This window comes from Podarcis melisellensis, assembly GCF_964234715.1.
Source record: "Podarcis melisellensis genome assembly, chromosome: 4".
In the NCBI taxonomy this organism is placed as follows: Eukaryota; Metazoa; Chordata; class Lepidosauria; order Squamata; family Lacertidae; genus Podarcis; species Podarcis melisellensis.
The window spans coordinates 31,300,553-31,317,903 of NC_138531.1; the positions used below are offsets into that span (position 1 = coordinate 31,300,553).

At 40.1% G+C, this 17,351-nt stretch overlaps 1 protein-coding gene and 1 long non-coding RNA gene across 16 annotated transcripts in view; one reads left to right on the forward strand and one right to left on the reverse strand.

Moving 5' to 3' along the window:
- The window catches only part of LOC309368032, a 103,942-nt gene extending 86,793 nt beyond the window's left edge, over positions 1-17,149 (reverse strand). For 8 of the 9 annotated variants that reach the window (XR_014167490.1, XR_014167491.1, XR_014167492.1 and 5 more), the window contains exon 1: positions 17,064-17,149. This is a non-coding gene — a long non-coding RNA (uncharacterized lncRNA). The remainder of the gene's footprint in view (positions 1-17,063) is intronic. The other variant, XR_014167496.1, reaches the window with a different exon arrangement.
- The window catches only part of AFF3 (ALF transcription elongation factor 3), a 229,923-nt gene that overhangs the window by 135,929 nt on the left and 76,643 nt on the right, over positions 1-17,351 (forward strand). For all 7 annotated transcript variants that reach the window (XM_081907762.1, XM_081907761.1, XM_081907760.1 and 4 more), the window contains 2 exons: positions 2,623-2,662; positions 7,061-7,112. In XM_081907762.1, the coding sequence (XP_081763888.1) occupies positions 2,623-2,662; positions 7,061-7,112 (92 nt within the window). The remainder of the gene's footprint in view (positions 1-2,622; positions 2,663-7,060; positions 7,113-17,351) is intronic.

Sequence of the window (17,351 nt, forward strand, 5' to 3'; positions counted from 1 at the left end):
GCAGCAGCAGGAGGCCCCATTAGCTAAAGTGGTGCTTCCAGTTAAGAACAGTTTCAGGTTAAGAACGGCCCTCCAGAACGAATTAAGTACTTAACCCGAGGTACCACTGTATGATATATCTGTAAGAGGAAAAACAGCAGATAAAAATTTAGAATACATGCCCTACTTGATGGCATCTGCAAAGAGATGAAGGGAGGAGCTGAGTGTGACCATTGATTCACACCATTTTATTCCATTGACCATGACATCTGTCTACATCACCTAATAGGAATGGGTGTGTGTTGGGTGGTGGTGCTCATTTTTAGGTGGGTTCATTTCATTCTGGAGGGTAAATCCCAGGTAGCGCTGAGAGAACATTACACAAGTCCTTGGTCTTTGGCATATGAGACCCTGTAGGATTCTGTATTATCCTCAACATTTTCAACATAATAGATTGCTGGAGCTGATGTCATCAGTTTGCTGATGACACACAGTTCAGTCTCTAAACTTAGGGAGGGAGTGGAAACACCTGACCTATTGCTTGTCAGCTAAACAAAGTTGAATGAGTGAAGAAAAAAACAACAACTTAAAGCTAATCCAGATAAGGATTTATGGCCTGTTCTGAAACTTTGCATACCCTGTGTGCAGGATTACACTTCCCCTGAAAGATCAGGCTCCTTGACCCAGCACTTATTTTGGAGGATCAGGTAGCAGGGAAGACAAGGATTGCTGTTTACCAGGTTCTCTAGCTATGCTCTTTCCTCACTTGCTTAGACGTCTGTCCTTTTCATTCTATCTCCAGACTTCATTATAGTAAAGTGCTCTAATTCAGGATGTCCTTGGTGTTTGGAAAGTTTAGCTGGTACAGAATAGTGCTGCCCAAACTGATCACTCTAATGTTAATCAATCTGTGTGTGTTTTGCTTCTGGATTCAAGTTTTAAATAGTTAGGGATCAGGAGATCCAAGTAACTGCTTTATCCCACTCTGCCTCTTGGCCACCTTCCACTTCAGCCTCGGAGTCCGAACTGCCCTCTGCCACAGTCTCTTCCTGCTCAGTAAACAGTTACCCCTTATGCTTCCGACACCATCTCCTCCGAGTCTGCTCCTTCTTCTCCCTCAGAGCACTCACCGTCATCCCATCACCACTTCCCTGGCTTTGAGTCTTCTTCCCCTTGGGTGTTCCCCAGCTTGTGCCTCCCACCGCTCTTCTGCATCTAACCATGACAATGCCCCATGTTCAGAAAATACTATTCTTAATAGGGGTGCTGCTTTGTATGCAAGAGGAACTGGTCTTTTAGTGTTGTGGTGCCAGTCCCCTGGAATCAGTTACCAACTGAAATTAAACAAGTGCTTAATGTTTTGATGAAATGATCTGCTTGGTGCTACACTGAATACAAGCTTGTGTCGATGTATTGCATTGTATAACTGCTCTAACTAGGTGAACAGATACATTATTCAGCAAGAGATAATTCATTGTTTTTAGTGAGCATTGTGGATTAACTGAATAAATTTATTGGTTTTGATTATTGGTTTTTTTTTCCTGAGGGGTTATGTTGGTGATTAAAGATATCATTAATTGGATAGCCATGGGTTATAAAAAGATTAATTGTTTACAATTAATTTATAGTGATTTCATATTTTAAATTGTTTAAGATTAGATTGGAGATTAATTGTGCTGAGGGAATTAATGAGGAAGTTAATGGAAGATTATAAATTAAGCTATTAAAATTATAAACTGTTGATATATTATTTGAATTGTTTATAAAGATTCTCTGGCGGCCACTAAAGTGCTGTGAAGAACCTGCAGACACTGAGCAATGCCTGGGCAGCGACAATGGCCTTACTAGGCATGGTATTAGGCTACCACAGTGGCATAGAGGTTGCTAGCCTAGCACTGTGTGAAAATGTGCAGCAGCAGCAGCAGTAGCAGCCAGTGAAATCTGTTGACAGCATTGCCCATGCCAAGTACTACTGCCGTGCCAATGGCTGAATGTCTGCACAATGCTGACTGGCTAAGCATCTCTACCATGTGATGCCCACCAGTAATGGCATTGAGCACTCCCTCACTTGCCACCCAGCTTACTCGCCATTGCACACATCTTACTGTCTCCATTGCTGCAAATATTGTCTGTATAAGCATGTGCTATGTTGTGTAACCTGGTACTTCCTTTCACTGTCTGGAGAAGGGAAAAGGTAACAGGCAGCGATCTGTGGCTGCGTTTGAACTGTATTGGATCTTGGATGCTTCCATTTTTATGTCAGCTGCTCTCCTTTTGCCACACCTGTCTCTTAGCAGCCTGACTGAATAGTTCTGAACAGCGGGTCAGAGAGAGGAGATTTCCTCCTGGTTGCCTCCTAGCCCACTTGGAAGAGGGTGCGGGTGGTAAAGGGCTCCAGAAGTAGCCAGAGGTTTACAAAGATGTCCCTTTCCTTTCCCCATCTGCCTGCCAGAGTGGCTGAAGCAGTGTCACAAGTCATCCCAATACGTATACAGGAACCTGGGGGCTTCCATAAGTTGAGCTAAGCATTGAGATTTACAACAAACTGTGTTTGCTATTGTTAATACAAAGCATGTTCATTGCACTGCTTTATGTTTTTAATTTATCGATTAGTATAACCGATTCATCTCTTTGCTCTTTCAGGACTCCCAGCAGCATGTCTCTACGGGGCACAGCAATCAAAGTAAGAATAACTTTCACATTGCAGCTGCATTTGATGGAAATTTTGCTCTTATAGGAACATAATAAAATAAATGAGGAAGAAGCAGTGAAAAAAAACTATCCACTGCATATTTTGAATTGCAAAAATTGTGTATAGCCAAAATTACCATAAATCGCTCCCTTCCCAGTCTGGCTGCAAGGCTACCACTTCTTCGCAACTCCTCCCTCAGTTCCTGCACCTTCCTTGAGTAGGATCTGGATTGGTGGAGGAGGGAGAGGGGGCCTTCCTGACTTCTGTGTGCTGGTTGCTGGCTGTGGGGAGGGGAGCCTCCTGGGGAGGCCTTTTCCGTGTCTCTGCCACCTTCCCCCACTTCTCCATATGCGTGCCAGCAACTAGCAACTGTGGAAGGAAGAGACGGAAGGAGGCAGGAGGCAACGAGAAAGGAAGGCTGAGAGATACAGAAAAGCCAAAATGAGTCCTTTCAGTTGTGGATGGGATCGTGGTAGCCTATTCTGCAGGAGCTGCAGCCAAGCGCCTATAAGTGAAATTGTGCAAATTAAATGTGCATATGATGTGATTCTGCTCACAAAGCACCAATTTTGAAAGCATCCTGTGATTAACCTATAAGCTTGGATCCTAGGATAAGCTAACTTCAATAAGTTTTGAAAGAGAAGTTTCCCACCTGCAGCCACCTTCAACCCCTCCAGAGGTTCAGGAGGCCCTTTTGAACAAAGTCAGTGGGGGTCGCTAGAGGTCGGTGGCAGGTTGGAGGGGATGGAGAACTTCCCTTCTGTGAACTAAACTTACCTTAGGATCTAAGTCTGGTTTTCAGACCTAGATTCTTCCCTCCCCCAGCAGTCTCTTTGAAGCCCATCCCCACCCCACATTGGTTAGGACAATACCCAACTCTCTAGAGAAGCTTTGATGGGATAGAAAAGGCAAACCAGAGGGATGAAAAGACAAACCAGAAGTGTTGTTGCAAAAGCAGGTTTCTATTGCTGAAGTAGGCCGCCAAAATTGGATCTCACTTGTCTTGAAATTATGTATGCCTACATCCCAAGGAAGGACAACAAACACATTGGGTTCTTTATTTCATTCCTGACAACCTAATTCTTAGGTAGAAATGCAGCCTAGAAGTAGTGATTTAGTTACATTTTAATGTTGTTTAAAAATGTGGCCTGTACTGTAAGGGAAGAGAAAACTGTTATGTGAGACACACTGTTAGCTCTTTCCTCTGATATCCCTGATGGGTATTAAGGTTGCCCTGAATAGTGTTGCATACCACCCCAATCTCTGCATAAGATTCCAGGGGTTGCAGACACTCACCCAGGGTTGTGTTTCCATTGGGAAATCAAGGTACAGCGGAGGCTAGTGCTTTTAAGAAATACAGTGTGTTGTACACATATTTACACCTGGGTTCAACTTTGGAGAGAGTATACAGCATTCCATCTCAAGAAGCACTTGTTCCCCACAACAGTGTAGCATTGAAGTCCAAGGCATTCTGCACGCCATCTCCATGGCTCTGTCCCATCCTGCCAAGATGGTTCAATCAATCAATCAATCAATCAATCAGTCTTTATTGCGGTCAAAGACCAGCCAAGATGGTTGTACACTGTATGGCCTCTGCCTGGAGTTCTGGCTCCACTCTCCTGCTTCCCAAAGGCCCTGGCCAGAAAAACCCAAGCCTCATGTGAAATGACACCCCCCCCCCCGTGGGCACACCCTGCCTCCCTGTTTACCTATGTCATGGAAGCTGAAATCCTAAACCTTTCTGCACCCACCATAACATGGAAACTTCCCTCTCTGTCCACCAGCAGAGAAACTCTTGCCCTAATGATGGCTTTGTTTCTTAATGGCTGCACTCAGCCAGCCTTGCCAGGCTGGTTTGACACCTTAGCATAGACGAAGTCCAGGAATTTCTGTGTCAGCCACAGCTCAAACAAATCTTCATTAATTCCAACTTTTGCTAATTCTACCAAAAGCTATAACGATATTAAAGATGCATGGCCCTATCCTGTTCCCAACCTGAAAGCATCCTGTTCATAAGCTATATTGTGTTAGCTTCATGAACTGTTATGCAGCAGATAGCACTATTACAGAAGCTGTGTTTGAAGATGAAAAATGCCCTGTGCCAACAGATGAGCTTTGAGAAGAAGGGTCACCTACTGAGCAAGGAGAAATCTATCCAGAGGTGAAGATGTTAGAGGGCTTTTGGTGTAATATAGGGCAGCACTTTTCTAAGGGAAAGGTCGAGGATTAAAAGCGGTGTGGCAAAATGTAGTAGAGTGTGGTGCTTGTTAATTACCAGCCAGTGTTTGACACTGTTGGGAAGAACTAGCACTGAAGAAATAATGAAATGGTAAGGAGTGTGGGTTTCAGTAGCCATATAAGCAGCAACAGCAGGAAGTACTAAAGAGAAAACTGGAGATTAAGATGAGCCAACTGCTCTGAATACAACTTAAGGGAAGCATAACTTGAATAATTTGCTATATGAATAACTTGCTTGAAATCAGAATGTTTGCATAGCGCTGACAATCATCTCCTGCATCAGATTGTGAAACATACTAATAATGGAAAGAGAAAATCGCCATGAAGAGGAGAGGGTTGTTGGTGCACATAGTAGTGTTCCCCCTGGCTGCTTACCGAATAACAGCACATTATTTTCTAACTCACACACACATCCTGCCACAATAAGTGGAGACTGAAAATGTTTGCTTCTGTTTTCAACTAACCGCAGTTGCCTTTATGTCCAAACTGGAAACTGCGGTTAGTTTAACAATAATTTATCTGAACGAGCTAGGATTATGAACTATTTTCTGAAGTTGGCTTGGCCAAGCTAACCATCATTAATATGAACCAGCTTGTCCCAGTTCAGACGTAATGACAAATGGTGGTTAATTTGAAGCAGGAAGTAAATGTTCTTGACTTGCTCCTTGTGGCCACACTGGAAGAAGAGTGGGGAGCACTCAAACCCAAGAACCAGCCATGCTAGTTTTTTAGCACTAAACTATGGTTTAGCACTGCATCCAAATGAGGCCATTGCAAGCAACAGCTAGTGTTTGAAGATGATAAATTAGAAATTTGGAGAAGTCAATATAGTTCCCTAAAACTCCCATGATGGAAGTTGTAGCCCAAGAGCATATGGAAGGTACCACATTAGCTACCCCTGATATTGAATATCAAAATTATTTTACAAATTTGGAGAGATTCCAGCAGGCCCCTCCTTACTTTAGCATTCTAAGAAGGCAATAGTGTCTATGTTATAGACATAGATACAGGGCTCTGATGAGTGCATCCCATTTAGATTATTCTTTTCCCCCAGCAGTTAACATATAATTGCCTCTCTCCTGAAATTACTTTTTTATCTACAGTGCTTTCTGTACATTCTGCAATTATTAATGCAGTAGGGCTCCTAGCAATAAGCATTCCTCCTTTAGGAAAAAGATAGATATTCTAAACAACAGAAGTTATACACAAAGACAACAAAGGTGTTGCTTTGCTATTTTATGCTAGTTCCCCCTTATTGAGGTTCATCAGAATATTTGATTTTTAAAAATACAAATGAAACAGAGATATGTGCATTTTTCCTTCTCCACTCCAAGAAGTAGTTCTCAGCCTGAATTTAAACATTTGATAATTCATCCAAAACAATATGCAGGCCAAAATACAGCCATCCTTTGAAATTACACTACTCCAAATTTCCATATATGAGGACAACATCTTCCCTAGATTAGTGATTTCTGACACATACATACCTTTCTGTGAACTATCCATAGACGTAGTCATATTCGTTTGCTGCAGCAGCAAAAGCAAAGCAGAATCTTGTGTCACCAACAAATTTATTATGTTGTAAGCCTTTCTGATGGTTTCCAGTCTATGAAAGCTTATGCTATAACAAATTGGTTAGACTTCAAGGGAACACAGTATCCTTCATTGTCTTTATGGGAAGATTTTACCCCAAAAAAGGATTATTCCAAGGGCAGAATCTCCCTTCTTGACCAATCAGAGCATTGTGGGTGACTCAGGCTTTGTATCACATGTTGATTTAAGAGCAGTCAATGGGGACATTAGATTTGAAGCTTTACTTCTAAGTGGTATGTTAATTCTTAAAGGCACATAGGGCAGGAAAAGAATAGCTAGGCAGAGATGCCTCCTAACTATTGCCATTTAGTGTGGCATGGGACTTAGTCATGACCAACCTAAGTCCCATTAATTTCTGAGCATGGTCTGGATCAAACTCAAGAGATTCTAAAAGGCAAAGCGATCACTAATTGCATTAATAAATTTCAACCATGTTCCCTATAGCCACATGTAGCCTTAAAAAAATGTGATTATATGCATTCTGAAAAGCTGTTAACATAATGTACTGACCTCTCCAATTATGGATGATTAATATTCATTTCTTTTTCTTTTTCCAAGGAAAAGGTGATGTTGAATCAAAGAATCCAGATAACAGTACATCACATACATCGTAAGTCAGTTTTATATTTGTGGCCAGAAATAATGGGTATAGTTTCATTCTCTAGATTCTCTCTACTTTTAAAGGGCTGCTGTAAAATATGCTTTTAGCAATGAATTTTTCACTAATTGTCTAGTAAGCTTTAATATCCCTTGATTTCTAAAGAGCATACATAACAAAGAGAATGTATACTTTTTGAGTAAGGATGGTATAATTTCATAAAAAATTGAAAGGCTTCCTGAATGAAATCAGGAGCTTGACTCACTAGTTAAATCATATCATGTTGCATTTCGCCTTAGATGCACTGATGCAATTTTTAAACGCTGCATTCTGCAGCTTCACCTTTGAATTAAAGAAATCCATTTATACTTTCTTATCTGTGGTCTCCCTCGATTAGTTGATGGTTTTGAATTAGCAAAAGTAGTGAAAAAGAAAAGAAAATGTATTTGTAATACATCAGTATTCACCATTCTAAGGTGAGAGCAGCTCCTTTTATTCATTTTGTTTCAATATTAAAAAATATTCAACTGTTTCTACCACTATAAAACACCAAATCAACAAATAGACAGACTGAGGTTTCAAGGTTGGGGGGAAATCAAAGAACTCCTGGCTACATAAGTAAACTCAATTTAGGTCAAATGGTCAGAGTGAAGTCTCAACTTTTTACCTGTTTGAATGGGCAATTTTTCATGTAACAGTACAGACCTGTGAGTTTTAGAATGCATCATGTCAGTTATTGATACCCTTTGGTTCAGAGAGTGTTGTATCATGTAAAGGCACAGTGAGGGTGATTGGGTGCAGAATGTTCTTAATAACAGTAAAGCATGTAGGTACCTCCTCAAAACAAATCCAAAAAAAAAAATTGACAAGAGTCTGGTAGCAATATCTTTGTTACAGAATACGAGGGGTGAGTAATTCTTCCCACACATTCTATGACTAGTTCAAGGAAGAAGACCATGCAGGCTCAGAATCCCACAAGCTGAAATCATCCCCAGATGTTTCTAATGAACTGCAGCTGTCTGATTCAGTTATATGGCAAGTTCTCACCTGAATCACTGGGCCTCCATTCATGGCAACATAGCCTATTCATGGCAACATGGCCTATTACAGCATCATCTCTATGCTCCTGGTTGATATGGAGCATAACAGCTCCTCCTGAATTGCAGAAATTAAGAAAAAGGAGGAGGCCAAAAAAGGAAAGAGAGATGGAGGCAGCTGGGTGGGCACCTCTTACTCCATGGTGCACACTTACCTTCTTTTTTTTTTATTCACAGCCCTTTTAGGAAAGGAACCAAGGTTAGTGAGCTAAAACACACTTAGAAAAAATGGTTTGAAATTTCACTATTAAGTCAAATTTTCAAGTAGCTTGTTATCGGTTTACTAATGTCAAATAGGAGCCAGTGGCATTTCCCAAAGTGAGTGATCTGTTCACAGTTCCTTCGGTCCCAACAATAACAACAAAAATATGAAGGATTCTTATCTGCAAAAAAAAGTCTATAAAGCATATGTATATAAAGTAATTGCTTAGTGACCTTATAAACTCAAAAGGAACAAGTTGATTTTGTTTCTGCAAATCTGAAACTCCATATACAAACTGAACATTCATAGGTACAATGGCAGTTAATTCATCCTTTCACTGGATTTATTGCTTCCATCGAACATTACTCTCACAGACAGGTTTATTACCCTCCTGAATCAGGCGGAGAGCCATTCATGAGTGGAACATTTACATTTAAGTCTTTCTGAAGGGAGGAAATCAACTCCCTCCTATCTGGATTACTCCACTACCAAAAACTTAAAAAAAAGGAAAAAAGATAACTAAATGTCATTGCTTCTGGCATCTATTTATCTCACAAAGTCCTGGCAAGATAATAATAATAATAATAATAGAGTCTAGGAGTGCCTACTAGTCCTACCACGTACAATGAGACAATTGGCTCTTTTGGCCACAGTTTTTCCAGACTTCTGTTCTGAAAAACCACATCCAGAGGCACTTAGGGATGAAGCAGAAAAGGAAATCACTGCAGTTTGTGTGTTCATCTGTGATCAGGAAAGGAAATCAGTCAATAAATGCCATTTACAGATAGGTAGCCGTGTTGGTCTGCCATAGTCAAAACAAAACAAATTTCCTTCCAGTAGCACCTTAAAGACCAACTAAGTTATTTCTTGGTATGAGCTTTCGTGTGCATGCACACTTCTTCAGATAAATGCCATTGTTCGTGTTATTGTCTGCCTTGGCTCTCATACTCAGTACTTGGTCTATAGGCTCAGTAATTCATGAAGACTTTATTCCACAATTGAAACATAGTTCAAGATACAGGTAGCAGAATCAATTGTTCAGAAGTAGGGCTCTGAGCTACATGGCTAGGAACAAGCTAAGACAGTGTCTCAATACTTGACATGCCCCCTTTGCTCCCATTTTGAAGGGTGCGGCAGGCACAACCTTTCTGCAGTTCTCAGCCCATACAGTGAAACTGGGCAAGCCAACAGGCACCACTGGAAGTAGGGTGGGTCTGCTTCTGTCAGTGCATGTAATAGTGCATCCTTGGAGGCAGGGCCTGAATTTGCTCAGCCAGCTCACTATGCAACCCAGGTTCCCCCCAGGTTGTTTCAGCAACCTCATTCTTAAGGTAGGGTAATGACTGACTTGCTCAGCTCCCCCTTCTTCACTGGGACGAATGGCTACATCTGGGTGGGGATGTCTCCTAACAGACTATCCGCAACCCCATTGCCAAGAGACTCAGTATTCTGCTTCCATTCTTCCTCTCCTTCTGACAAATCCTGCAAGGACTACCCCTCCTTGTCTGTCACTGTGGGGCTCATGACATTGTCATAAAAAAAAGAAAAAAAGAAATGCAGTACATAATTCATGACTTTTTGGCAATAGTTCAGTATTTCCTTTACAATGAAATGAATGTAGGCTACATAAATAATGGCACATAACGGAAAATCCGGCAGAAACGGAACTGCAGCAGAACGGAAACACTGCAAATTTTGACAAAGTCAGAATGGGAACCACTGCCTTCTTACATCCCTGATAACACCAGTGGCAGACTTTGGGCTCTCAAATTTCAATGGCGTCCTGTGCAATGGCAGAATTCAGCAGCACCCCTCTGCCAACCTCTCACACTATTTTCTACAGCATTGTTGTGGTGCCCCCTCCAGTGCAGCCAAATCGGTTGCGCTACCCTAAAACCGCCTCTAGTAGCACTGTAACTTTATGCCAGGTTTCGCTGCATTGCTTAAAGATGCTAAATAGATATATCTTTTCAATCTACCTGGTGTATGTAATGAAGTAGACTCTGTCCTATGAAAACTCATGCCTCAACAAGCCATTCCCTTGTTTTGAACTGCATCATCATCTTTTTTTAAAACTCGGGAGGTTGCCAGAAACAGTGTGGCACAGGTGTGTTGTGGTTTCAAGAAGAGAGACACCACGCAATTTGAAAATTGGATATAAGGGAAACAGCTATTATTTTGAAGGTGCCACTGTTGCACTAGATACAAGATGTTATGGCTGTCTTCAGGCATTGCAAACAGATGACAGCAACAGACACAGGAATTGCTCTTGTTCTGCTTTCATATAATGACTGGAACAGGAATTAATGTATCTTCTGAGCCGTAACGTTTGAGAGTAACAGATGTAGGTGGATCAAATATATATCTCTGCAGGGTAGATGCATGGGTCCCTCCTTTGAGCATCACACAGGAAGTGAAGGTCACTAGCATGCCCTCTTATCAGCTAAACACTTTTTTTCTTTCTTCTTTACATATAAAATTAGCTCCATGATTGTATGGAGAACCTGCAAATGGATGTGTTTGATTTCTGCCTTGTTCACCTTAATTGTTGTGAGGAGCAGAGCCTATTTTATATGTATAATTAAAGAAAAACCCCAATGGCATACAACAAAGGAAATATATTTGTAAGGTTTTTTCTTTTTTAAAAAATTATAACCTCTGGGGCTTCTTTTTCCTAGCATTTTTATACTGCATCAGTGATTCCTTGTAATATCTGCCTGTGGGAGTTCCTCCCCCCCCCCCCCACCTAGACAGCCTACCAAAAATGTACCAGTTTTATAATGAATGAAGTTAGTGTTTCTTAGAGTGATGGAGGTCTTGAAAATTGTGCTGGAAAAAGTCTGATATTTATCCTTAAACCAAATATCTGGCACAAAATGTACTAGCTTCATTGTACTGTTTCCACCTGTTTACTTTAAGCATGACTTGAGGAAAGCTAACCAACTACTGTCAAATGTTATTGTGCTCACTTCAATGGCTAGAATTTTAAAAACAATGTCATGCATTTATTAATACCCTTTTGGAAATCCACTCAAACATACGCACATGCACAGCACATTAAACTACTTTTTACTTGGAAAATAAACACCTTTGGTAGCTTCCTCTACAGAGCATACACACATCCTTAGACAAGTCTATTTCTTTAGATCTAAATAGTTAAATCTAACTATAGCATATTGATGTTAGATATACTGTACATTCAAATGATTAAAAAATCACACAAAATAAGGCTGCCATACGTCCAGATTTTCATGAACATATATGGGATTTGCCTGTCGGAAATAGTGTCTGGGTGGAATTTCCTAAAATCACGAAATTGTCTGGGGAAACCCATGTTGTAAATTTCCTTTAAAATAGTTGGAAAACTTCATTTCTTTTGGAAACAACTTTGGCCAAAACCTCACCCCCCCCCCCGAAAACAACTTTGCCCAAAAAACTCAAAAACCTCTCCAGTTTTTAACTTTTAGAAATATGGCAACCCTACACAAACACTATCTGAGATATTTATCAGAGTGAATCAAAATATACTGTTTGCCACATCTCTATCTAGTACAGAATAGGTCCTAGGTGTCTTTTCCCACAGACCTTTGCATGTGCTTGTGATATGACAAAAAATAAAAATAAAAATCAATGGATGCTAAAAGTAGAATTTTTTTTTTTTAAAAAAGTATTGGCGATTAACCCATTTGGAATATGTTTTGCTTAGGTCAGCTCTGCAGTATAGTAGTTTATTACAGTAAATGGTTTGTTGATTTGTACTTGGATGATACAGACACAGGAAGGCAATGTGAAATACTATAAATTAAATATTTAGAATGAGACAGGAAGATAAGGTGATGTAAGTGTTGTGCAGAATTTTTAGAAGGCTAGAGAAAGATAAGGCAGTATAGTTTACTGTCTTTGCTTCTTTCTTTTGATGACTGCTTCTTTTCCAGAGGATGCAATCTTAATCAAAACCTTACTTAAAATATGAAAAGAAACAATAACCTATCTCTGAGATGAAAAAAAAAAGTCGCAGGAAATAAATGGGTTTCTTTCTGGGGTTATAAATTGGTGCTGTGTACGTTGGAGTGCAAGGTGAAGGCAGAATCCATTTGGTTTTCTGGAACCAGCTCTTTTATCTCTGAACTGATGTTGGGAACAGAGAAAATGTAAATTCTGTACTGAAATTTCAACAAAAGGCAGTGGATGTTTCATAGGCAGAGGGTACTTGGGTTCTTTTAATTTCCACTCCTTTCCTGTACCTTATCAATCATTTGTAATACGCTTTGATGCCCTTCTCTGTCTACTGAATGATAATCATAATAATGTTTAGTATTTCCAGAATGTTTCTCCCCTCTACCCCATAGAACTCAAAAGTGTTCTGCATACCTTATATCAGTGGTCCCTTTGAAGGATGTTGATACTCTTGGTTATCGCTGTTGCTACATCCAAGTTACACATGGAAAAAGCTAAGGCTGAGAGGTGGCAACTTGTCAGATAGGGCAATCCTAGTAGTTCATGCCGGTGGAATGTTAACGCAGTTTAGTCGGGATCCTATTTGCTCTTTGCAGCAAAGTCAAGAGGAAAACAGTAGCAGCTCCCCCGGTCACTCCTTCAGCAACCATGGCAAAATAGTTGGCTTCCGCTGATCATGGAGTGGTATGGTGGCAATGCACATACATAGCACAAGCCGTGGAAGACATAAACCCACGCATAATAATGGCAACATACCTGCATGTCATTACCCAGCCCTACACATAACACAACCTGGCAGATGCAAGGACACCATGACGCCCTCGCCAGTATCAAGCACAGTGGCACATGCAGCAAGTGCCTAGCAATCCAGAGATTCCAGAGATTCCTGGACGCAGGGTCTGGATCTCCCCTAGTAGAAACCATCCTTTTGAGTGCAGAGTACGAAAGGAAAGACACTCCAGCAATTAGGCTCAGCTTCGTGTTTTGGGTGTGGACGTTCTGGCCTTGACTTCTGCTGGCATTTGCTCCCTACCAGTTGCCAAGTGGCAGACTGCCTGCCCATCCATGGTGGTGGCTCCAAACAGAACTCTTGGAGAGCCTACATAATGAACGGTCCTCATGAGTGCTTAGTGTATACACTGGAAGCAACATCATTATTGGTGGGAATAGGCCTGCCAGGCTGCTCCTCAGTAGCATGCCACGAGAGACACGGAGACAGCAATGAACAGTTGTCAGCAACTGCAGCAAACTGCCTGAGCCTAGCTGTTCAGTAGGGATTGGTGATAACATGACTGAGAAGGGGGTGGTTTGTTCTCATGACTTTGACTGCAAAGTAGGGGGTGGAAGTTAAACAGTAAGAGGAGCACATAGGGAACAAAACTTGTGATAGCCTTAACCCAACCACCCACCCCTCTGTAGTATTCTGTTCTAAGTTTCCCAGCCTGGTTCTGATACTGATAGTGAACTGTGGAAGGCACAACATTCTTAAAGCTAATTTTGGTTTTAATATTCTGTGGCACCAAACATTTGAGGTGCAAATCAATGTAGAAGTACTCCCATTTTCGTACTACTGGGAATCTATGGGAAGACATACTTTAGTCTTACCACAATATGTTTGGGCTATTTAACACATCATTCCAATAAAACAGAAAATTGCTGAAAAGTTGCAGGTGTGATTTGTAATTCAAATTTACAAATTAAAATTGCTCCTTCCTTCTTGCATCTCCAAATAGATTTCAAGTTACGTTAGTTTAAACAATTTGTCTGTAACTGTAAACTTTTCAAAATCCTTTTTGGTTTACCTCTCCATTCTCAGCTGATGTTGGTTAAGAAATTCTGTAATTTGAGTCAATAGAGAATTAATAGTTTTAAGAAGGATAGAAATGTGTTGGACAGAAGGCAAAATAACAAGAGAATGAATTCTGGCATTTGTCCAATTCAAATAACTAGCACTTTGCAGGGGCGGGCAAACTTAGGACTGAGGTCATAATATGGAAAAAGTCTGTTTCACAGACTTTTTACGTTGAATATGATCCAGGGTTTTGGTTGTGTGTGTGTTTAATGCAGATCCTATTAACATTTGAACACTGAAGCTCATCCAGGCAGGAGAGATTTTATAACATTATCATTTGCTTTTTTTGCTTTTTAACTGCAAAGATTTTCAGTGACAGCTTCTCCAACTTTACTTTTAAATTGGTTTTTGAGAGTCAGTCCATGGGATCTAAATAAACTTCATTGTACAGAATGTGTATTTTATATGCTCATCAATTTTTATATTAGTCTATTTCTTTGAATTTACAAAAAGCAAGGAAATAGAAATAGAAATTTTAACTACTATATAATCATGTTATTCCGTTATGATCAGCTAATAATTTTGAATTTTAAGTATTTTTCACTTAAGTTAATGCATTTTAACAGACTAATTTTTATATCTAACAAGGCAAACTACTACATTACATTGCATCAAGATCTGGTCTTGGATTTGACTGAAGCTATTTATTTTTAATTGTGGTACATATAACTACTTGCATCGGTTAGGATGTTGTTGCAAGCAAATATAGTAGCCTTTGATTTTATAAGCCATAACTGGAGTCTCCGTTCTTCAGGGTAAGAGTGTTTCCAAATTATTGTTACAAATTGCAGATCCTGTATTAAACATGAGCCTTGGCTCTAAGTATTTATTTTGGTTTGGTATATTATGCATGCATGCAGTTCAGTTTATGAATTCTAAACTCTTGTTCAATTCTCCCATTGAAACTAGTGGGGCTTAATAGGAGTTAACTCTAGCCAGACCATGCCCACATTTTGAATGTGTTTCTTTTTCTGCAGAGTTTTGAAACTCAATTAGTGTCTCAAAGTGAACAAATTAATCAGACTAGAAATTGATTGAAGATTTTTTTTCCTGCATATGTTTTTTAAAAGGTGTGTTACAAACTAAGCGCAAACTGCATAATATATTTCAGTAGTAAGAGCAAATATTTTCATAAACGAATGGTGGATTCTCTTGGTATCCTTTTTAAAACTGTACTTAATAATTTTACTGTTTTTAAAAAGGATACCAATAGACTTTTCCAGATGTTATTATTGCTGTTCTTTTTTTATGCAGTTTCCAGACAGGAATTCTTTTCTTTATGATTCAGGTGCTATGAGTTATATTCAGTCGACGATAGCAAAGCAAGTGGGAAGCAAAATATTATAGGACTGAATCCAACTGCTGAGCAATCTCTTGCCAAGTGATTGATGAAACTTTTGTCATTGATTCTTTTTGTCAGGATTCATTGCATCATAAATTAAATTGTATATCCACTAAATATGGGTTATGAGATAAATTAAGGGCTCAGAATAGCTTGGTGTTGTTTTTTTTACAGTTATTCAGGATCTGTATAATATGCAACTATGAACAAAATACCTTTGTTCTCTTTCTAGTCATATAAGGTTCATTGAAAAGAACGTCAGCTTTAGACACAGGAAACCTCGTTCTAAACATGGGCACATATCAGTAAATAAATGTTGTTATTAATTAAATATTTCAACAGATAAAAATTAGGCTGCAGGTTTTAGTATTACTCCACCAGGTCATTTCTTAGGAAGAGAGGTGGTGTTCATCATAAGACACTACTACTACTACTACTACTACTACTACTACTACTGCTGCTGCTGCTTATTATTATTACTACTACTATTATTTTATTTATATGCTGTCCATCTGACTGGATCGCACCAGCCACTCTGTGTCACTCTCAATAAAATATTAAAAACACAATAAAACATCTACCATTAAAAACTTCCCTGTACAGGGCTGCTTTCAGATGTCTTCTAAAAGTCAAATCGTTGTTTATTTCCTTGACATCTGATGGGAGGGTGTTCCACAGGGAGGGCACCACTACCAAGAAGACCCTCTGCCTGGTTCCCTGTAACTTCACTTCTTGCAGTGAGGGAACCGCCAGAAGGCCCTTGGATCTGGACCTCAGTGTCCAGTCTGGACAATGGAGGTGGAGATGCTCCTTCAGGTATACAGGGCCAAGGCCATTCAGGGCTTTAAAAGTCAGCACCAACACTTTAAACTGTGTTCATAATTGTACTGGGAGCCAATGCAGATCCTTTAGGACCGGTGTTATATGGTCCTGGCTGCTGCTCACAGTCACCAGTCTAGCTGCTACATTCTGGATTAGTTGTAGTTTCCAAGTCACCTTCAAAGGTAGCTTCACATAGAGTGCATTGCAATAATTCAAGCAGGAGATAACCAGAGCATGTACCACTCTGGTGAGACAAAGCCCTACACTCCACTCCCATGCAGAATGGAGCTTTCAGCTATTCATTACCCACATATATTAAACCTAGAAGTGATACTTGAGGAAATATACAGTTAAAAATCTTTGCATATGCTCTAACTAGAGGAAGAGATGTTCATTCTTTCCCTCATTCTTCCAGCACATGCTGAATACCAGAATACCAAGGAGTTACCCCATTCACTGAAACGGCAGAGATACTTTCTCAAGCACATTGAATATTGCATATCCAATTGCAAAGCAAAGTACCACATTTATCTCTGCTATAAAGTAGCTGGAGAAATGGTTGCTGTGGGAAAATATAACAATGAGAATCCACCTGGAGTCACTTCAGGCCAGGGCTAAGCCATATGTTTTCACAGTACAATTAAAAGCAGCAGTTTTAGGATGCTGATTCCATCCAGTCTTTTAATCTTACCTGTTCTGGAGCTGTTTGCCAGTCTTTTACAGTCACTGTTTCCTTCCTTATCCATTTACTTCCCCTTCCTTCCTCACAGATCTCAGCCTATCAGGGATCATATATAGGATGCTCTAATGTTATGAAACTGGTCAGCTTTTGTGATGTCAGTAAAGGCAGGGAAACCCATTTTGAGTGAAGGACGTGTTTCCTATTTGGTCACATGGACAATTCTAGCCAATCAGGAATTGTTATACAAGACTAAGTCTTTTGCAGCAAACCCATAAAATGCCCCAAAGGGCTTTCTTA